The sequence below is a fragment of the Ammospiza caudacuta genome, chromosome Z, assembly GCF_027887145.1.
Source record: "Ammospiza caudacuta isolate bAmmCau1 chromosome Z, bAmmCau1.pri, whole genome shotgun sequence".
Classification (NCBI taxonomy): Eukaryota; Metazoa; Chordata; class Aves; order Passeriformes; family Passerellidae; genus Ammospiza; species Ammospiza caudacuta.
Genome location: NC_080632.1, coordinates 16075182 through 16098615, shown reverse-complemented (window position 1 = coordinate 16098615; position 23434 = coordinate 16075182). Strand labels below are relative to the sequence as shown.

At 41.2% G+C, this 23434-nt stretch overlaps 1 protein-coding gene across 1 annotated transcript; it reads left to right on the top strand.

The window, feature by feature from the left end:
- The first annotated feature begins 778 nt into the window (after nt 1–778).
- On the top strand, nt 779–20949 carry KIAA1958 (KIAA1958 ortholog). The gene is made up of 2 exons (XM_058824150.1): nt 779–1931; nt 19904–20949. The coding sequence occupies exons 1-2, from the start codon at nt 779–781 to the stop codon at nt 20947–20949; spliced, it is 2199 nt and encodes a 732-aa protein (XP_058680133.1).
- Nucleotides 20950–23434: the final 2485 nt, after the last annotated feature.

The window sequence follows — 23434 nt, the reverse complement described above, 5'->3', positions numbered from 1 at the left end:
TTTTCTTGAACTGAATCATGATTTAGATGTTGGAAAATGGACAGTATGATAAAAAGCAGACCCTTTAAGAGTCTCTTAAGTCTTTGAGCAACTGATGACTATTAGTATAGAACAGTGAAAGGTGAGCTTGTTTGTTTATTCCTTGTATTGAAAGCTCAAGTTTCAAGCCTTCCTTTTGATAACCTCTTAAATTCAGTTGAAAAGGAGATATTTGATTCAGTTAAGAAATCTGCATAAATTATGTAAAACTTCATTGTTTCTTCAGATCCCGTTGGTGCTTGATTGCTACCCTGGTGTTCAAGATTAATTGTATGTGTTAAGATTTTGTTTAATTTTCATTTCCTAGGTATGAACACACAATCACCATCTTTTGGCCTGCTTTTATATTTTGTCAGAGATTTAAGCTTCTAATCATTTTGCTACTGTTACTGAATTGTCTTGTGTGAAAAGCAGTTTTCTCTTCAGTTGTATGTTGCAGAGATGTTCTGAGAATGAGGAATGTGGCTGCCTAAGACCCGGTGTAGTTTTGAGGCATATTTTGTAGGACATGAGATACGGGTGAAATGGGTGGGTTTAGCTGAATGTACAAATGTTTCATTTTCCCATGCAAATATGGTCATGCTTTAGGAGTGCTGAAGAGTGGGGTTTTGCTCTGTTTCTCTGCAGGTGAGAAGTAAATATGAGCTTGGCAACACACGACCATCAGTGCCAAGACCCTGTGATCTGAACTGTGTCTTCAGCTGACTTCCTAGGGGCCAGGCGCTGTTGATCCTGTACCATGGAGGACTGCCTTCACACCTCCTCTGAAAACCTCTCCAAGCTGGTGAGCTGGGCCCACAGCCATGGGACCATCTGCAGCCTCATCCCCAACCTCAAGCACCTGCTTTCCGAGGGGGCCAATGGCAACCTGACAGCCATGTGGGGCTGTAGTGCTGGCCATGCCTACCACTGGCCCCTGGCTGCCACTTGCCGGGCTGGTTCCCAGGAGCGCGTCTGCTTCCAGGACAGCCGCAGCTTCAACTCGGACAGCCCCAGCATGCTGGGGGTGCCATCAGAGGCTCAGGCCAGCCCCCTGGAGCGCTACCCAGGCCGGCCAGGGAAAGCCAAGCTGGATTGCACCCGCACTCGTGACTCCTGTGACTTCTCCTACTGCAGTGAGCCGTCAGACCTGGGCGAGCCTGTGGAGGAGTACGAGGATGAGGCCACCCTCTTTGACATGGTCTGTGAGTCCTCTGTCACCGATGAGGACAGTGACTTTGAGCCACACCCGCACCGTGCTCCCACCGGCCCCCGCAAGCGGCCGGCAGCCGCGGCCCAGCCCCAGCCCCAGGCTGCCGACGAGGGCAGCGGTGACGTGCTCCTCAAGAAGATCAAGCAGGAGCTCCCTGAGGACTACTATATAGTGGCCAACGCGGAGCTGACGGCCGGCACCGATGGGCCGGCCCTGGCCCTGATGCAGATGTCCAAGCCCAAGCTGCAGCCCCCGGCAGGGCCCTCCTGCCTGGCACCCACCAGAACCGTGCCCCAGCCAGCCGCAGGCCCCGAGCCCGACCTGCCGCGCCCTTGTGCCTCCCCGCCTGGCCCGCCCCGCATGGCCGCACAGCGGCCACCCCGGGGACCTCTCGCCTCCCCGGCATGGGGGGCAGGCGGTGGCCCTGTGGCTGCCTTGCAGGTGCCAGCCAGCAGCTCTAATGCCATCACCACCGCTGGGAAACCCATCAGCATCCCCCTCTCAGCCCTACAGCTGCCTGGTCAGGAGGAGCCACCGGCGGCTGCTGAGGAGACCCTGCCGTCCACCCCACAGCTGGCCCCGGGTGGTGAGCTGGCCGGCTCGCCCTCGGTGAGCGCCGACCCTGAGGTCAGCTCCAGCCAGCAGCAGCCCCAGGCAGCGCCCACTGTCACCCCTGAGGCAGCAGTGCAGCTGATGCCAGGTAGGACACTGGGTGGGAGTAGAAGGGTGGTAGAGGCATTTTGGGGGGTCTCCCAGGCCTGGCTCAGTGAGGGTACAGCGCGGGGGTGTGTATGTTGCATTGCATCAGGGTCCTGCTGGCACATAAGTCATTAGGTATGGAAGCCACATACACCTGGAGGGGATTCAGAAACTAAGCACCAACTAAGCACCAGCACCTGAAAAAGTGTACTGCAGCCACAGGCAAAATGGTTTGCAAGGTCCATTATGGGTACAGTTATGTCATGGGAGAGAGCATGCAGTGACCTTGCTGTGTGCATGGGTCAGGGAGGACATGAACTGGGTTTGCAAGGTCCATTATGGGTACAGTTGTGTCATGGGAGAGAGCATGCAGTGACCTTGCTGTGTGCATGGGTCAGGGATGACATGACATGCCCCCTTGATGAATCAAAAAAAAGGGGTCTCAGCCAGTGTAGCCCTAGAGTTGGAGAGTTTCGTGTTTCCTTCACCTTGTCACATGGGTACTGTTGGACCTGGACAGGCAAAGGAGACAGGTTATCAGTACCAGGAAAGAGGTTTTTGCTTCTATAAGTAGTTATCTATAAGTCAGATCAGTCTGTGGACACAAGAAGTATCAGTACAACCTTAACCATGAAACTGATAAAACTTTAATCCATAATGAAATGGGTTTTTTCCATTTTCCCAGTGAACATTCCCATACACTGTGTCCATAATTTTTCTCATCTCCTGCCAAAGCACATAGAATTGGCATAAACAGATCAACATTATTGGATAAAGAGCATGTTAAAACAGCTGACTTCTGCTGAGTGATTATCCCATGTGGAGAATATCTGTTGGCTACAGGTCTTCAGTCTGTTTCTTGAGCAGACTTGTCAGCTTCCTCTGGGCCTGAGCACAGACAGTTCTCACTCTTCCAGTTTCTTCTTTAGTGGTGCCATGCCAGGAGGAGACAAGGCAAGAGCAAGTTCTCCATCTGCGCCCTTGGACTGCCTGGTCAAACAGAGTACAGACAAACAGTGAACGGGCTAAAAACTGCCTATATGCAGTCCCTGTGGCAGGTACTGCAAGAGCTAAAACCCATGACTTTAGCTTGAACATCCTGAAATCTGATTGAAAACTACTAAATCTTGCAACTGGTAAGAGCCTGCAGATCTTCTTGCCGGGTCAAACAGCAGACAAAGTTAAATACACAGTTTTACTAAGTAAAACCCTACTAAACATTAGAAATTTTATATTTCTAATGATATGATAATTGTCTTAAAGCAAAGCAAATTCTTCTTTAGGACCCATTTCTTGCATGACTGCATCTCTGAGATGTTGCTTTGCAGTAGTCCTGTCATGTAACATCCTTTATGGAAATTCCTTTGCAAAACTCCATCTGATTTAGAACCAACTCTGCACTGCTAAATTTGAGAAAGGCAGGATTCCTGATGCCACTCAACCCAGATTGTGTGTTAAATGTACTTATTTTGCCTTCCTCGGTTTGTAACCTATCACTGCTATATGTATACCTGGTTTCTACCTGCCTGCCTCTGCAACTTGCTCAAGTCTCAAACTTGCAATTTGGGACAACGGAAGACAAACCTGAGCAGAATTTTTCATGTTAAGTGTGTGTTATCTGGGAGAGATATTTCAACAGATCCATTAAAAAATCCAAGCTGCTTTCAACTGTTTTTGCCAGATCCTCAGAAGCTAAACAAGGTCAGCAGTTGTTACTGTTTAGAGTTAAACCTTACAAGAATGGAGGCAGGACAACACTTCTGCATTTATATAATTTCAAAAACAGGATTGGTCCATGTCTAGTGTCTCACTTTGAGGGCAAAGTGGGATTGCACGTGGATTACTCCCACTGCCTAAATCAACCCTCAGAACCTCCAAGTGCTTTACTTTTTGCATAGACAGTGATGGGTTTTCAGAGTGCTGTCCAAATTCCAGTTTATTAAGTTATGTTCTCAGTGGTTAAATTTCTTGTGCTGTTCCAAAAAAGCATTACACAATTCCTCTCCTCAGACTGGTCCAGTGTTGGTGTCACATGCTGTTATTTTACTCAGAGGTAGTGGCATTTTAATGAAGATAAACTGATTGACAAATGACTAAAACTTGATACGTGAGCAAAGTCCCACATTTCCATAGAGCCTTCTCCTTCGGGAAAGAAGAGCTGGCATTATTAAATGTTCAAGTTGCAAAAAGATGGGCAATGTTGGAAATTAAATTTATTACAGATGCACAGCATATTCTTGCAGATAAAATGTAGGAGTTTGATTAAAGACTAGGTGCTCATTGACAGTGATTTTGTTACATTGTCTGCTAATGAAGAGTGATATACTGAAAGCGGTGCATGATTTACAAAATTTGAGCAATACTGAACTACAAGAGGATGTTTATCTATCCTGTGTTAAAATTTTCTGTCCTAAACAGACAGATGTGAGTCTTTTACATTCTGGTGTAAAAAAAAATAATTAAAAAAAAAAAGTCTAAAAAGGTCAAAAAGTCTAGAGCTTTTATTAGTTTATAGACTCAGTGCCTACTTAACTAAACAAAGTTGAAAGAGAGCCGGGAATTTAAATTCTGCCTTGTTGTCTCCAATATCTGAAGCCTTGCTTCTGGTCCCATTAGAACTGGTGGTGTATGGTCTAAGATCTACAGGACTAAGGCCTTATTTAAGTTATCCAAAAAGACTGCAACCCAACCAGCAAGAAATACAACTTGAGCTTTACTTAAGTGACACATCCTTGCTTTTATACCGGACACAGCGGATAGTAATCCCATAGATGGTGAAAGTCAATTAGTGACATTTGGATGTCTAAAATGAGGAATGGGAATGATTTAGTGTTATTGCAGAGGGCTATGGAAGGAGATTGTGGCTCAGAGAAGGACAGGGCTTATTTTGAATGAACACAAGTTTTGATTCTGAGAGATGTAGGATTTACTTTGTAAACAGAATTGCCGAAGAATTTGTCAAGAATACTGAATTTCCACTTGAAGACTGAGGCTGAAGATATGTTTTGTATTAACAAGACAGTGCAGCAGGACATGTCTGATTCAACATTAGTGCATCACTACAAATACAGGGGCAAAGAGTCTCATGATAAAAAAAAAGATATCCAACAAACTATGTACAAACGATGCTAAATACAGAGTAGTAAGCAGAGCAAAATAAAAAATCATTTGAAGTATTGACTGGGGTTGTTGCTTCTGTCAGAGACATAGCAGATTACATTCTGTGTGTATCATCACATTGCCTTCATGTGGATCCATCACTGAATCGCCTGACTGCTTGTTTTATGTGTACAGGCATTTTCAGAGTGTGGAAGGGAAAGAGTGTCCACAAGCACCTCTCCTCTCATAGTGCTGCTCACTGTCCTGGCATTCTGGTTATCAAAAGTACCTGTGTTTGAATGTGAGCTGTGATGGATTGCTGGTCTGTGCTGAGGGCAGAGCCTTCCTGGCTCTCATGTCTCTGCTCTGAGATCCTCTCAATTCTTTCATTTGCTGTAACAGTGTGGATATCCCTGTAGGTTACAGGCGTTCATAAAAGTCCCTGTCTGAACATGACCATTATAAAATGGAGTGCATCTGGGACTTGTTGGGTATTGATGTAGAGCGCTTAGTGGAATATTTTAAGTATTTCTCTCTAATCAGAAGAAGTAGGATATCTCCCTTTCCCCTCTTCTTTCTGTCTGCAATGTCTGCAATGGTGTGAGTTTAAATTAAATGAGAACCAAGATTCTCATATAAGATTTGTGGATTAGGAGCTGTTGGATGAGCATCAAAATGTTACAAAACTTCGAGGTGAAAGGAGTCTCTTCACACCTTATGAACTGACAGTTTTGACTAGATTTAGCTCTAACTTCTAAATCACTGTTTATTATTAAAAAAAAAGTGTCAGCCTCGCACATTCCAAAGAAGTGCAAACAAGAAAAAATAACACCTTTTTAGGGGTGTATATAAAGCATACAGAAAGGCAGAATTAATCCTTGTTGTAATTATTTCAAGCCCAGTGGAACCGTGCCAAGTAGCACAAGAAAAATAATCACATCAAAAGAAATTTATAAAACTCTTATTTAAATTGTGTTCTTCCAAGAACATTAAATAACTGCTGATCTCTGTACTTGTGGTTTACATAGTTGATGAGTTTTGGCTGAAGTGACTGCTTGAAGCCTATCTGCAGGGACGTGTTCTGCTGAATGTGGTCAAGTGACCACTTAAATATATGTAGGGGTGAGACTGTCTCTTCTCTTTGTGTTGTACTGAAGAGATCAGAGTCCACTGGTGACTCTTTAGGTCCCATAATGGATATCTATTGCTGCTCTAGTCGATGGACTAGAAATAGTAAGTGCTGAGATACATAATTACAAAAAATATAGCTTTTTTTTTTTTTAGTTGCTAGGGCCTGGCTTATTTAAAAGACTAAAATTACAAATTACATCATTATAGTTGTAAGTATCAGAAAAAAGCTATTGACATGATTAATCACCTGATCTTGCAGCAGTGATTTGCAAGCCCTCTCCTGCCTTCAATTATCTTCATCTAAATGCTGTTACATTATAATCTAATGTTTTGGGGGCTGTATTCTAGAAGTCTAGCTAGACATCTTTATTCTAGAAGTCTAGGCAATGATTACTTACCATTATAATATTACAAGCGAGTTCTGTTTAAAAGCAGGACAGTAGCATAAAGAGGACAGTTTAGCCTTGGCAGAGTAGTTGTGTAATTGCTTTTATCATCTGGGTGCACAGCATGACAAGCGTACTTTTAAAAAAGAAATGAACCTGTAGTACTAACAACTGTAATACAAGAGTTGTTTGTGCAGCTGTTTCTACAGCTGTTCTGTTTGCAGAAGAACACAGAAATGAAAATTCGTCAATTATTACAATATCTTTAGATTTTCACTGTGCTTAAGGAATGTATCAATTACCTTTCAGGACTTCCCATTTATTTTCTTTAGTGAAGATTCCTTTCAGACACAGAAAGCTCATGTCAGCCTTTTTGTATAATCAGCAATTGGCTTTGTCATGTAGAAGTTGTCCTAAATACTAAGTATTTATCACAAACCTAAACATGCAAAAAATTACGATGCTGCTTTCCTTGATGTTAAGGGCTTGTCTCTTTTCACCACAGACCTCCTCTGAGTGGAACTACCTGCAGCACAAAGAGACATCTCCTGGTAGCAGTCTTACTGGAGATATAGATACAGATATATATACTTCTTTGAGGAAACCATTCATGAGTATTCATACTGAAAGTAGATTGGTGTGAGAGGTGTTTGGGGATGATGGGCTTTCTGTTGAATTCCTTCAATAAAAGGTGCACAGGCCTGCTAATCTTGTGTAATGGAGGAAGGTGAAAGAATGATTGTTTCCATACAATCTGTGAAAGTTATTTGCCTGCAGCTAGGAGGGAAAGGACTATTGCAGCCAGGCCCCAGCAGTTTTTAAGGATTAGTTTTGTAAAACATGCCAAGTTCAGCTGATAAACAGTTGAGAATATTCACTGGAGTTCTGCATTGAGGAATCGCATCACTGAAAATTATTGACTCTTCATTTAAATATATATTTTTCATTCCAAGTACCATAACATGAATAGTATTAAGGAAGATGGTGTGTGATATCAGAAGACAAACTGCCCATTTCAATGAATGGTTGTGTTCTGGAGCATCACAATTGATTTTAAACCTAGGAATATACCCTGTCCCCCAATACCCTAACATGAAACTCAGAACAGCAAAAAACAGAATGCACAATGAAGAGTAGAAAACAATCACTTTTGCAAACCAACATAATTGAGACACTATGTTCTCCCTTTCTCTAGGGTGTCTTAAATAGGCAACATTTTGTGTGAAGTGCTCTGTTTTATGATACTGTTGTATAAAAGAAGAAAATAATGCCTCTGCTGCTTCCATCTGTCCGGGAACATACAGGAAAGAATAAAAAAAATTGGACACATCTGTACTAAACATCACTTTAATTTTAGGAAATAGATTATTTAACATGGTACTTTTGATCAGAGATCAGTTCCTTTGTGTGGTCTTTGCAATTGTTTCATTTTGGAGCTATTTTCAGCTTATAATTTGTGAGTCTTTAGGAAAAAAGAAACAAGGGTCAGATTTGGATCTGCAGAGGAGATGCAACACAGGAGCCAAGAGAGATGCTGGCCCTGGAAAGGCTTCAGACAGTCACTTTACTTTTGCACTTCAGATGGGATGCTGGCAGAAAAGGGGAACACAGGTCTTTATGGTTTAGATCAGGACACTTTCTGAGAGTGATTTTCTGCTTTGTGTGAGGCTGGCTAAACAGGGCTGAGAAAGTGATCATTATCCTGTTTTGAGTAGTGGTGAGACCACACCTCAAATCCTGTAGTCAGTTTTGGGCTCTGCACTCCAAGAATGACATTGAGGTGCTGGAACATGTCCAGAGAAGGGCAACAAATCTGGGAAAGGATCTGGAACACAAGTCTGATGAGGAGCAGCTGAAGGAACTGGGGTTGTTTAGCCTGGGCAGCCAGGTAGGTGGTGATCTCTTCTCCCAGGCAAATGACAGGATGAAAGGAAATGGCCTCAAGCTGCACAAGGGGAGGTTATAGTTGACTATTAGAGAAAATTTCATCATCTAAGGGGCTGTAAAGCATTGGAACAGGCTACCTAGGGAAGTGGTAGAGTCATCATCCCTGTGAAACTATTCAAAAACAGTGTGGATATGGTGCTTGAGGACATGGTTTAGTGGTGAACATGGTGATTGTACTAGCTGGGTGGTTGGTCTTGATATCTTAAAGGTCTTTTCCAACCTTAACGATTCCATGATTCAATGATTCTATACCTACAGAAGGACTACTTCACATTTGTATTCAAGATCTAAGGTTTTAACATTAGTAGACTTTGGGGAGAGCTGTTTTCACCTGTCTCAGTGATGGGAATATGGCATTTTTGCATAAGCTGTTCTGTGAAGCCAGCATGCAGTGACTACTCATTTTCTTCATACCTAAATTGTATCCCTCTTAGTGAGTCTTCTGTCATGTCATCTCTATTTTTGTGCTTGCAGTGAACCTAGAATCTGCTTGAACATGAAACAGATCAGTAAAAATATCTGAGTGTATTTTCTATCTCTCTGAGCAAGAGAAAAATTTGGAATACAGAAATCCTTGTTTGAATTTTTCCAGAAAAGAAAACAGAAGCATGAATATATTTTAGGTATTTTATTGTGGCTGGCACAGCACAGAGCAGTACTTGCTAAAAAATTCAGATCCTGGAAACAGTGAAACATGAAATCTATCTTTCTTTGATAAAGTATGCTTAAATGAAGCATATGCCCATTCCAGGAAGTGTTGAAACAGACTATTAAATCAAAGCCTCTAGGGAGAGAAAGTGGAACGGCTCCTTTACCTGATGACTTGTTCTTGCTGGGACACTCCACAGAATGGTCACAGGAAAGCTGCTCTCAGCACTGGTTGTTTTTAACAGCTTGAATGTGGCTGGTGGCCTCAGTGGAACGGTGTGGCAGAACTGCATTTTCATGTCCCAAATAAGTGTACTTTTGTCTGCTGCCCTTTAAAAATGGAAGAATGCTGCTTATGACACAAATGTTGTGTTAGATACGGCAATTCCCAGGTCATGGTTCCCACTAAGTCCTGCCCATGGTGGGAGTGGCGGTGGGGCTGTATGCGTGTCTTTTGAAAAGTGCTGCTGAGAACCCTGCTGAGTCTGAGTAAAACTTTGCTTAGTTATACGTTGATCATTAAGTGCATTGGCTGCATCTAACTTCTAATACGTACCTGTTAATCCCTTTAACTCTAATTGAACAGTAAATGCACATACACAAAGGGAAATTCTGCATGTGTTCCTGCTGATTGAACCGAGGGTGACTATCGCAATGACACTGTGCGCTGTTATAGCTTTTCATTAACTTCATAGGTCTTCATGATGAAAGTCTTCATACTTGAAACCATACAACAATGGATTGATAATATTTAATCAGTTGCTTTCTACTGTGTACTTGGGAAGGAAAAATGAAAGAAAAAGGCCAATTTTCTGTTTTGCTCAGAGAAGGAAAAAATGTATTCTGAACTATTCTACTCCAGGTCACATCACCTCAGTGCAACAGCTGAATGTGCTGTATTACTTCAATCAGGAAACCTGTACCCAAAGATCAAGCCTGTGAAAAATAAGAATGTTAATCTCTGATCCTTGAACAGCTTGTTTTGATTTTATGTTTACACTCATTTCTCTTTTCACTGGGTATGTTCCTCATCTCTGCTTTCTGACAGTGACTGGTCAAGCAGTATGAATGAGGAAGAGCAGCGTTGATATTTTTGTATGGAAGCAATTTCATTTTGTCCACAACTTGGAGGCCTCTCCTGATTGCTATGGGCTCTGACCTTCAGTCATGTTGACATGCCACATTATGGAGTTTCTTTCTGTCCTTTGATGGAGTGTTGCATTTTTTTTGGGACTTCATTTCTCTTATGACTATAAATCTAAGGAAACAAAATAACAGACAGAAACACTATTCCTAGCCATTTTATTTTTCCTCTCTATATAAAGAATTGGCTTTATGCCTCTGTTTCCCTTCCCCCCGCCCCTTAAGATAGTCCTCAGAAAGAGGAAAAACTTACAGTTTGACAATAACTTGTCCCATTACCATTCACTTACAGAATTGTTAAATACATCAGACTGTTTATTGTGCTGGTGTCTATTAAAATATCCATGTATGTGTATAACACATCCCCAATTACATCCATTAAACTATGTCCCATGTCACCTCTTATAATAATTGGTTCGAGTCAGTTTTGGTATGAACTCATTCAGTAGCAAGGGAACTGATTGTTCATATCCTGTATAGAAGAACAAATTATTTTTATGGAAATAACAATCCTGACAGGAAAATTTTGGCAGTGTAAATACAGAAGAGAAATAATAACAATATTCTGAGCAGCAGAGAGGTATGTAATTTGTGTATATTCTCCTGAATGTGTACACAGCTAGAAAACATCTGAAACACCTCATTTTACTTAAGGAGACTTTACTCAAGTAGAGCTGCAAAATGTGACTAAATATTTACTCAGTCAAACTATGATAAATTAGGTTTAAACATGTATCCAAGGACAGAAAGAAATGAATTGTGTCATGGACAACAGTCCAGCTATTGATGAATGCGCTTCTCTTGCAGGTTTGTCTCCTCACTGTGCAAAATTTCCAGCTGCTCCTGCACCTCCTGGGAGCCTTTGTCTTTGCAAATGCATGGGCATGCCATGGCTAGTCTGGAATAAAGAGATCTTTGGTCAGCCAGTGTGTGTGAGCAGCTGCCTATCACAGTATCTAATGCTTGAGGGCTGTCCTCCTTCCAAAAGCTGGGATGTATTCATGTCTCTGCCCTCTGCCTAGCAGAGTCTTCCCCAGTCTTATAGGACCTTTGCATTTTAAACTTCCATCCCTTTAATGTGATGAGAGTTGTGTTTGTAAAGGTTAAATTAAAGCTCAGTTGTCATTTTTTCTAGAGTGTGAGGAGGAGAGAATTCAGCACAAAACAGAAAAGCAGGCTAAAAATATACCTTAGAAGCTGTTTCACTTGAAGTGTTAGACTTCATTGTCTCTGGAGAACTATGTAAAGAGCTGCTCCTCAAATACTACTTTCTGAGCCAGTGAAGACAAAAGAAATATGTCTATTCAAAGTGTGCACGGAAATTCTTTATGCAGATTTGTAAATCATGAGCTCTTCATTGAATTTATGTCCTTTGTAGCTTACTTCACTCCTACTGGACAATATACAGGGAAAGGTAAAAACAAATTAGTCTGCCTGGGTAAAATCACCAACAGAGAATTTCAGAAATCATACATCAAGATCTCTAACAAGGAAGGTGGAGTACTTTACTAAGTCAAAAATGGTAAGAGAAAAAATATTGAAATGCAGTTCTTTGGAGTCCATGTGCTGCAATCTCTATTACCAGAAGTAAATGCCATGGCCTGCCAACACATTTCCTCTTCCTCTGGCTGAACTAGTAGATAGTTCAGGCAGAATAGGAAGGGGTACTTTTTTTATTCACTACCAATGGCACTTTAATAAAATAGAGGAAAAATGTCTGCAGTCTTTAATAAGCAATATATCAACCAAGTGCTGTCAGCCTGTGTAGAGAGTTTCACAGTATGATTTATTATGTTAATTACAGTCATGTGGGCCTCATGCTCTTAAGTCTGAAACTGCTCACATTCTCAGCTTGATTTAAGAATATGCCTTGGCCAAGACTTAAAGTGCAGCTTATTATGATTAATGTAATAAAATATTTATTACATTCTCCTTTTCTTTGTTTCTCTGTTTGCTGCCCCAGTTAGACTGACTCATTTTGAAACATGGATATAAATTAGATTTCAGATGATGAGGATTCTCATCTGGTTTTAATCTCTCTCTTTCGTGTTATGTTTTTTTCCATCTTCTTTGTTCTTACTCTCTCTTCTCTCCCCCTCATCTTTGTTTCTCTCATATTTCCCAGTTCTGCTTCTCAGTTGCTGTCTAGAGTGAACCAAAAGCAGGCAAATTTCATAGCCCTGCCTTATTTGTTCCAGACTTCTTGCATTGCTTTCTCAGCTATACTTATTAAAGGTTTTTCTTAAATGTGATGACATTAAAACTGGCACTACATTGTAGCTGAGAACATGCTAAGCCTCTGGTGAAATGAGGTGGCATGTTTTGCATGTTTTACATTAAAATTCTTCTCAGAGAAAACTGAACTGAAATGGCCCTGTTTCTCATTCTTCTTCCACAGGGCTCTCAACTGCAGAGAGGCACAAAATTCCAGTGTGCCAAATATTCCAAAATGCTATATAAATTTATACCTGTGATTTTGTGCAAACCAGCCCAGTAGTTAAATTTCTGGCTAAGCAATCACTGCTTCTGAGATCTGCTTGCACATCTATAAATCTGGCTTTTTCTGTAGGTGCACGGAAAGATGGAAGACTTAACAAAAATATAGACTCTTGGTTTTGTTATGCCAGAAGTGGATCTTTTGCAATGAGAACAGTATAATTTTCAAACTATAAACTTAATTTAATAAAGGAAGTGTGAAAATCTTTACAGTTTTACTCTCCTCATTTTTGTTTTTTTCTTCTTTTCTTTCCTCTTTTCAGCGTTTGAATCAAGTCACTGTATACATATAAATATTATTCAGTTCCACCTTCTATACAGATAATGACTTAGTCCAATTGATGTCTACATAAGCAGGTACTTAAGCATAGGGACACCAATCCAGAACACACTTATAATATGCTTTATGGAATTGGAAACTTACTTGGGAGAAAAACTGATACTCTGCAGAGTGTATGTATGCAACACTTTCCAGAGTCATGCTGAGCCAGGTCCTCTTCTGTGTGCATTACCCAGCTTCCAGTTCTCAGGGTAGTGTAGAGCATTACCATCATTCCTTTAATTGCTTCTGCCACAAAGCATTAAGTAACCAACGTACTTTGAATAGGCAACTTTTCTTTCTGTTGCTAAGACGTCCTGGGTAAAAAAAAAAAAAAAAAAAAAAAAAAAAAAAAAAAAAATCTGTTTTCCAGAGTTAAATATTTAATCTGAAGAAAATAATTATCAAAAAGTATCTCTTTATTTTTAAGCTGAAACCAGTATCTGGAGTTTTCTAATGGCATTAGCCATTAACTATTGGGAATTATTAGAATATTATATGGCTGAATACAAAGATACATGCTCAATATACAGCTGACAGTAGCTTCACATTATAGGTAATGTTTTCCCACTTACCTACTCCATCAGCATTACAATTTCACCAAACAACCTGATTTGTTAAACCTGAGCTCTGAAAGAGCAGAATTTAGATCTTAGAGCTGAATATTGTTGAAGGAAGTTTTGTCAGTTATTTTGAAAGGAATGGAGTTTCACATTTTTAAAAAAGTTCTCTAATGGTTTTGGGTTTGTAGTATTGAAGATTCTAAGTGTGACTTTTATATCCTCCACCTCTATGAAGGAGTCTCTAAATGTCAATTATATAAAGGTCCAAATAATTTCTTTTTATACACCTCCTGTAAAGATAGTAGCTATGGAAATAAGAGTGGGATGAGGCGTGGCATGTAGACCTGGAGATGGTTGCAGGGTTAGTTACAGGCCAGGTGACTGACTTGGAATGAGCCAGATAAAATAGCAGATTCTACTCCAGCTGCCAGATGAGTATATTTTGCCTGTACATCACCTATGTACCAGATATATGGGTTTCTCAAAATATTTTCTGTTTCTGCTGTTCTCCATGTTGCATCCAAGCTGAATCATCCTGCTCTGCATTGTTGCAGTGTTGGGCAAGCCTGGGAGAGCTGGAGTTGGTATACTTCTTCCTGTCAAATGGAGGTTGAATATGGGTAAATATCCCAGGATGCACGGGAAATACATCCCACTTTGCATGGCAGCAGTTCGTGCCGGTGCATCTCAGAACAGCTTCAAAAGGAGATAGGAAACTGTATGGAAATTGGTCAGTGGAAGAAGGGAAATGCCAGGTAAAACTAGAATGCAGCACTTCTCTTTTCCACTACCATGAGGAAAACAAAACCAGACAGATGAAGTGAAGTGATAGGAACATAGCTGAATAGAATAAGTGAACCAATAGGAACACTTTTTATTTAGAAAATGCATTTTTAGAACCTTTGTGCTCGAATGGCTCGGATGCCACATGCATCAGGTAGAGAAGGAAGGTAGCCTTGTAAAAATTTGGGTTCCAACAGTGCTGCTGTTTTGCACTGTTCGTTAGCAATTGCTCTATCCACTGCAAAAAACCCAAAAATACTGGTGAGACAGTCAGTCGTAAGAGAACATAACTTCTTAATCCCTTGTCATAGCCACAGGTTTTCTGACATCTAAGGATTGTGGAGAAGTCCCCTTAATATCGATCTGTATTTTGTTGTTGGCTTTACCAGCAGTCAAACTGCGTCTCAAATCTTTTGAAGCTCTTGTGAGAAAGTAGTGAAAGAGAGCACAAACTGGAAATCAGCTCTAGTGTCTGAGTGAGCATTCATTATCAGGCCATTCTATACTTTGCAAAAAACGTACAGGTGACTAAAGCCTATTTGGTGACTTTACTTCATGGAAATACCTATGAATAAATATTTACATACTCATTTGTTTGCAGTCCATGTCCTTTTTCCTTTGATATAATCTAAAGCTTTATAATTTTAGAATCATAAAGCATTTTGCATATAGTTTCATTGGAGCAGGTTAACTGAAGAGAAGTATAATTTTTTTGGCCAAAAACGTAGTGTCTTTCATAAGTGGATACTAATTAATTCTCTAATATGACAGACTTTACATGCCAATGAAAGCCTTTTCTGAAAATGTTAAAATAGAGTTTAACATTTTAAATGTTAAAATAGAGTTAAACTTAATATAGTGCGAACAGGGAAACTTTAACTGTTAAACAGAATTTAGTAACAACATCAGAGGGGTAGGGCAGACATTCAAGAAAAAATACAGAAGCAGTTTCTTCTACTTAATCTCAGGATGTTTCTGCAAGTGTTTAGAGGCACTTCTGCTATGGACACCTTCTGCTCTTACCCTCACCCCCATTTTTGGCAGCAAGACATGAGAATGGTATTCACTGGTTTATTCTTGTGATATGGTGAAAACCAGCTGTCAGCTTTCTAAGTTTGGCATGCAGAACAAGTACTAATATTCTGGGATGCTGTGGTATGACAGTGGCATTCAGCTGGTTCTGACAGGGCAGCAGTAGCATGGCTTCCAGGGGACACATTTGTCAGAGGCTCATGCAGCTGTTCCCCATGTGACTTGACCATAACTGCCTCGCACAACAGCGTGACCTCTGCTCACTGAGACTGTAGATTTGAGAGTGTTGTTTGCCTATAGATTCCTTCTTGAAACAGGAGGGGACTGGAGAAAATGGTAGGAGTAGGCTGTGGTTTACTTAGCTGTTTTAATGGGCTGTGTATTGCCACGGCCCAAAGGCTGGATATCACTATTTTTCAGTAACTGCAAAACTGCAAAAAAGAGGGGCAAGAGCCAACCTGCAAGGAGCTGGGGAGTGGAGAGAGGGCACTTCGCTCCAGAATAGAGATATGTGGTGCCTTGTGTGTGGTTAACTATGCTTTTTCACTGGAATGAAAGCATATTGGTGGAAGCAGGCCTGCTGCAGAGGCATTTTCCTAGGAAGGACAAAAATTTGGCAGAGAAGACTCAGCTGGTGATGTGATTACCATCAAGAAAACCCACCTTACTTTTAATGTACATCTGTGAGATCTCACTGCTTAACATATGCAGAGTTTAAGACTTTTTGCAATAATAACTCAGGTTTGTGACTCCCACTGATGTGCGAATGCTCTCTGAACATTAACAATCTGTATCTGTCTGTCATGAAAGCAAGTGCCTTTCCTCCTGCCATATGTAATTACAGAGGTTACATCCTTTCCAAGGAGTCCAAGTGTGTGTATGTGTGTGAGCTGAAATTAAAACAAGCCTGAGTTTGATAACTCTGTTGATAATATTAGGTCTTGGCTGTGTTAAAATCAGATTATGAAAAGATCAGAAAACAGCTGTTCCTCTGTGGGAGAGATCATCCGATGGTCATGGGCTAGCCTGGGACATCTGCTCCCACTAGTTTTTCTGTTTAATCTCTGCCTGGTCACTTTATCTCTTTCACTTCATTTGAACTAGAACATCTTAAGTACTCATCACCTTTTCAAGCTCATAGTTGGGAGTTTTCCCTGGACCCCCCAGTAAGGTGGGTTTTACTGTCTTTTTCTGCCACACTCTGGTTTTCTTGGAAATGAAACTGTGGTGTGGGATATGATAAGAAACACAAGACCCATAACCAGGTCCCTTGTGCAGTGATGCATCTGAAAAATAGTGTATCTCCACTACTTTTTATGCTTCTGCTTGTGATCTGTAAAACAGGGGTAACAGTACTACCAGTTCCAAAGACTGCGTTATGACAAGAAAAAGACAGTAAGGGTAGCTTGGCTTCATAGATCAATGATGACAGTAATTTTTGGTTGATTGGTTCTGACCAACAAGCTGAGAGAAATAAGACTGTACCACAAGAGTATTTGTATTCCTCGAGCCTTACAATGGAGACATACAGAAGACTGTAAGAAAGGTGGAAGCATATATAACACCTCCCTGTTCTTCTATCCCACATCAGCTTACAGCTTGGGGATGTTCTGATATAGAGGTGTTTTCTAGGAGGACTTGATGACTTTTTTTTCAGTGCTTTTACCCAGTTTTGGAACCCATGGATACTGAAGACTTGATGATACACTGAGTAGTTCAAGTTCAAGAGCAAATAAGCTTCTGATTGCAGCAGTCAAGGAATTAGTGTAGACCCCCACCAGTGTTCCCAGTAGTTTCTACCAGCTCCACACAACATTAATAAGAGCTTTGGTCTCTATTCAGCAAGATCAGCAAAGTGAGACAAAGCAAACATCTGGGAACTGTTACATGGGAAACTCCCCACATTCATGCCATGTTACATGATACCCCACCAATATTTGAGTGGTCTTGTAGGAGGAGAATAATCCATTACTACTACTTCAGCTTGGATTCACCAAAATAGAGGTAGCTCTCCTGATGTGGCTGCAGGATAACCTGACCCATTCTTTTTTAATGTTTCCCACCTGCCATGTGAAGTAGCTCACAACAAACCAGTGCAGGAATGCAGTGTTTCTGGGGTACTGTTTTCATAATGTAAGTTGGGGGAATCTTTAATTCAGCATGGGTTTTATAACTATTCACTGCAGATAGGGCAATTTCCTTTGCAGATTAAGGAAATATGTTGTAACATAAATGACTGACTGGGTGTCACTGCTGTGTTGTGACAGGCTATCCTCTAAGAAGTGATTGATGACATTTATAAAATTGAGCCATTATATGTGCTGTTTATATTGAAATAGAACTTAGGATGTGGGCTGTCAGTCAAAGCAATCATTACTTACGCAGTTCTATAACAAGTGGTGGTGGGTGCAGTGAACAAAATACCAGAATAAATGTTTGTTTTGGAGCTTTGAACAGGGCTGTCTCTTTTTTTCAGCCTACATCTAGCCACAATAAAAGGATCTATTATGTACACTGCCTAGAGCATGAGGCTTCCCTGTAGGCTTTGAAGAGCTCTTTGATACTGACATCAGTATTAAAATGAGTCTCTGAATCAGGCAGGTGACCTTTCTTGCTCCCCTGGAGCACAGCTCAAGCAAACCTCAGTCCTTTGTAGCAGCATTTTCTCCTGCCTGCAGAAGCCCCCAAAGGCCTCAGTTGCAGATGCTCACTTCTCTGTGCTTTGCAGTGTATTTGAGAAACCCCTCTCAGTGGGTGAGTGGTGTGGATGCAGGATGCCTCTCTCTGAAGACACAGGGCCTGATCATGAGGGTTATAAGCTCAGTCCTGCTTCTGTCCTGCTGGGAGGTCCTGGGGCAAGTCATTCCCTGTGCCTCTCTCTGCAGATGTGGTATGGAGGTGATGGGGTGAACTTTTCCTGAGAGGCACTCTGTAGATTGGTGGAAGGAGAAGCTGCCCAGCTCTGCACCAGTGTTTCTGCACCGCATGGAACCCTGCAGGTGGGGTAGGGAAGGAGAGTCTGCCTTCCTTTCCCTGCTGCCCTCTCCCCTGCTAATCGGCTTGCATGTAGCACATCCATGGCTTTGTGTGTCTAAACAGTGTGCAAAGTCATGAGTGTGCTACACAGCCTGACATAAGCTTGACCTGATTGGCAGAGAGGCAATGGGAACTTCACCTGGTCTCATATCACTTTGTGTGTGTATCTTGGGTGGGAGACACTTGGTGAAGGTTGCTCTGGCACTGCTAAAAGGATGGCAGAATGTATGGGTTTTGCAAGGAGACCAAATAGAAAAGAGCTTGGAGTTTTTCCCCTCTTCTGCTTGTTAAGTGGAAGAGAGACAAAAGTGTTCTACATACAATTCCAGAAAATATTTAAATAATTGAATTTTTCCTTCTTTGCATTTGTTTTTAATTTTCTAAAACCATTAAGATTTATCACATTCAGAATCCCACCTGTATGCTTTGAGCTCCATTCTTGTTCAAACCGACAGTTTGCACATGCCAAGAAAACTGTCCTTAAAAATATCTGTAGCTTTAAAGCTTTTCCTTTTTATGCTTCTCTTATGATCAGCCAGAAAATCAGCTGTCAGTAACAGCTATCATAGTGGTAGCATCTGAATATTGTGTTTTGATATGTTGTTGATTGTAAGAATCTATGAGGATAGCCTGTTGAATATAAAATTGTTTCTAGAATTTGATTTTTCAGCAAAATGAAAAGACAATTGTACTTGTTCTGTCAAGATACAGTTTGATGACATAGAGAGGCTGTGTAATCATGGGTTTTTTCCATGTTTTCTGATGTGAACATATTGACTATATTTTCTTTATTCTTGTACATTTGTAAATTGCACATTGTTCTGTAGTAATTTTACCTGCCATTTCTCTTGGATGTGCTGCCTTATTTTGTACTGTTCATTCTGGCTATATTTATTTCACTCTTTAAAAATGTATCTGATTAAAGACAAGTATTACCATCATAAATATGATGCTTTAGCTCTTTTTTTTTTTCCTAGGGAAAAAAATGTAACCAGTACAACCTCTCATTTCACAAATGAAACAATTCAAAGTGGGCTTATTCCTGAGTCTGAGCCTTGCACACAACATTGGGATCCATGGAAAATCCTTCCACTTTGCCTAGTTGTAAAAAGCCTATTGCCTTTAATCTCAGTGCTTTTCATAAATGTCCATGCACAAAACTGTGCCCCAGTGTCATGAGGAGCTCACTTAGTTTTGTATCATATAGTATGTCATTTGTTAAACTGAAGTTGGGCTTTTCAGTCATGTGACAGGTATGTAAAGATGCCTACCAGTGCTCTTTGTGAATTTGAGTTCTTTCCTTTTTGAGGAAATTTGTTTTAGGGAAAAGCGCATCACATAAACTCACTGCTTCTATTTTCTCTTTTCTGTCCCATTCTTCCTCTTCCAGACCAGGATGAGAGAGCAGCAGAGCTCAGCAGGGAGCAGAATGAGAAGACCATTCGCAGCACACAGACTGCTCTCCGCAATTTCCGAGAATTCCTCATTTCCAAGTACCCCTCTGAGACCCGTGAGATCTATGTCATCCCCTGCAAAGAGCTTGATGCCTATCTTGCATCCTTCTTTGTGGATGCCAGACAAAAGGATGGGTCTGAATATGAGCCAAACAGTCTGGCTAACTATCAGTGTGGACTGGAGCGGTATCTCAAAGAGCACAGGTATGGATACAGTATTACAAGGGATAAGGAGTTCAAGAGGTCCCAGGAAGCTCTAAAGCAAAAGCAGATAGAGCTGAGGTGTAAAGGCAAAGGAAACAAGCCACACAAATCCATGAAGCTTACCTTTGCTGATGAGCTTATCCTGCGCAAAAGAGGCTTATTGAGCAGGTACAATCCTGAAGGGCTTCTGAACCTAGTGTGGCTGAACAACACTAAGGCATTTGGACACTGCACAGGTTTCCACGGGTCCACCCTCAAGTGGGGAGACATCCGGCTGCGAGTAACAGAGACTGGGTTGGAGTACCTGGAGTGGATGGGGCCAGACAACGGGGATGTGAGTGCCAAGAGCAAGAGAGGCGGGACGGACTCGCGGGTGTATGCCACGCAGCACTCCCCGCAGACCTGCCCCGTGCAGGACTACAAGGAGTACGCCCAGCGGCGCCCTCCGGCCATGCGCTACGAGGACGCGCCTTTTTACCTGTCCATCAAACCCGTTGTCAACTTGGCTGCACTTCACTGGTACAACTGCCAAGCCCTGGGGAAAAACAAGCTCGCCAAGATGGTGAAGACAATGTGTGAGAAAGGGAACATCCCTGGCCGCAAGACCAACTTCAGTGTCTACCAGAGCTGCAGCACCCTCTCAGAAGCTCAGAGCAACCAGCTGGTGCTGATCTGCAATAACTTGAGCCAGCAGGCTGCCCAGTCCATGGCAAGTCACTCCAATACTGGCAACTTCATAGTGTCAGCATCCTATGACTCGTCATCTGACACTGCTTGAAAGAACACCAAACACTTTTCTCTTTATCTTTTTGTTTCAGGCATTGAATTTGTGCTCAATAATACACATCAGCTGTGATTGTACACTATTCCCCCTCTCAGCCCTCTCTCCAGTGTTAATTCACTTTATAAGAATATATAAACATATAATATATTTTTCTTTCTACAAATAAGTCAACATAAATAGTTTAGTATTACTAACAGTATTTATAGTGTTAATGCAAAAATGAAAGGTACTTATGGGTTATAATACAAATGCAGATTTTAAAAGATAGAAATGGTTCTCAGGCAACACAAGATAGACTGAAAATACCATTTTTAACATGCACACATTAATGAGTGTAAATCCCCAGGGAGGCTTACATAGCAATTCTCTTCTAAAGCATTTTTTCAACTTCGTATTGTAACATGGCCTCCCACAGTGGAGGAGACAAACTTAACATTGGCTGCTGCTTCTTACCTGCTAGCTTATTCTTGATCAGCAAGACCAAGAAATAAGAAATGCATCAAGGTCACAAAACCATTTACAGCATTTTTGTCTGGTTTTATTATGTTTCCTGAGGCTCATTTACACTACAAAAATCCTGAAGTCAGCTAAATGCCATTTTAAACTTTTGGGTATGTCGATTTTCTAGGATCAAAATGTTGCTGGTGTTTAGGCTAAAAAGTACTCTTTTCAACAATATGCAAAAGTATAATGGCAAAACCATTGTCACACATAATTTCATCTCTCTAAGTATAGGTTGTTAGTATTTTATCAATGTGTGTATGTAATGTAAAATCTGTTGACATAGAGCACTCTTTCAGTATTCTGGGAAAACGAACAGTACAGAAAAATCTGCAGTCTTATCCCAGCTATATAGAAAAATGACATCAACTATGTCTTAAGCCATCATTTGAAATCCACAAAACAATAGAGAGTGTAATGATATTTCTACAGAAATTTTTAAAGAAATTCTACAGAGAGGTAAAAAGCTGGATAGTTTTAAGTGCTGGAATACCAATTTAACTTAGCTATACATCATCTGTTTCCATTGCAGACAATGGAAAATGTGCGTGTGAATCTGAAGGTAGAATTTGGACCTTAAAGCCTTGAAATAACAAGTTCTACTGTTCTACTTTTTAATGTAGTTGTTCTAGTACAAGTATGGGAAAAACACTAACAAATTCACTATTTCAGTGAACAATTATAATTCTTGACACTTAACATTAGGAACAATACTTTTCAAGTAAATAAACTTAGTGTAAGTTCCTCAATGATGTGCTAGGGCTATGGTGAGGCTTTAGAAAAGTCTGCTGGGGTAATTGAGCTCCTGCTGAAGTCAATGAAAGACAACATTGGCTGACTTCTGCTGGGTATTATTCTAGTTGGACCAAACAGCCTTTGGAGAGGCTTTCTTGTTTAGCAATTTTTAATTGTTGTGTTTCTTTATGCTCGTTTGTCTGTATTTCTTCACATTCCTGCATATCCTTCAAATTCTTTAGATCTGCAACTGTGCAATGACTTTAATCATCACTAATTCCAAAGAAGAGGTGAAAGAAAGGTAGCAAATAGAAATAGAAGTAACTCACCTAGCACCTATAAACTTTTTTTCCTGTGTTCCTAGGATGACATGTTCCTGTGTGAGAAGGAGGTGGCAGAGTGTCTGCACCTCACTTAAGCCTTACTGAAGGTATGTTTTGGGGATGAAATAGGTAGCAGATGTGGCACTGCAAAGCCTAAGGGCAGAGATTTCTACTATAATAAATATCTGTCCTCCCAGGAAGCTTTATGCAGGGGACACAACCTGGCTGTGATCTCTTTTTTTTTCCACATGTAGCAAGGCTGGTAAAAGGTCTGGTTTCCTGTGTCTGACACTCCATGGTAGTGTAGCCACCAGTTCTACAGTCTTCCATTTACCATTCACTGTCTCTCAGGATAGGCAGTGGATTGGTGGGTGCAAGCAGTTGTTCATATTATTATAGAGCCCTCCTTTTGTAACTTGGCTTTGCGACTTGAGGCCAAATTATAACTCTGCTGAAGTAATTGCGAGCTGTGTCTGTGACTTTCAGTGCCATGGCATATCTGACTTGTTGGTGGAGGAGACAGAAGCACAGAGATTTCAGGTGAAGGCAGAAAGACAGCTGCCCAATTTCTAGATGAGGCCAGATATCTGATTGCTGTTTGTACTGCCTTGCCTTTTCACAGCAGTGCTTTTAGTATGATACAGTGAAAAGTAGTTTTGCAAGACCACTCTTGCTCTGGGATTTCTTTACTGTTTTCCACCGAGCACTCACGCAGTGGTGCTTAGTATGTGCTGGAGTGTAAGCATTCCGTGCCAAGGACCTCTCTCAAAGTGCCCGATGAGAGCTCAGCCTTGGAGCTGACCTCTAGGGAAGTCTGGTTTCTCTTTCTCCCCACTGGTACTCATCTCAACACTTCCCCATGACAGCTATTGCAGTATCTGACATAGTTCCCTACATTTCCTTTCCTGTTCTGCAGTGAG

Bases quoted from the DNA above. Each gene is read 5' to 3' on its own strand.
- KIAA1958 (XM_058824150.1), top strand. From the start codon at position 779: ATGGAGGACTGCCTTCACACCTCCTCTGAAAACCTCTCCAAGCTGGTG. The intron at 1,932-19,903 runs GTAGGACACTGG...TTCCTCTTCCAG, and splicing joins AGCAGTGCAGCTGATGCCAG to ACCAGGATGAGAGAGCAGCA.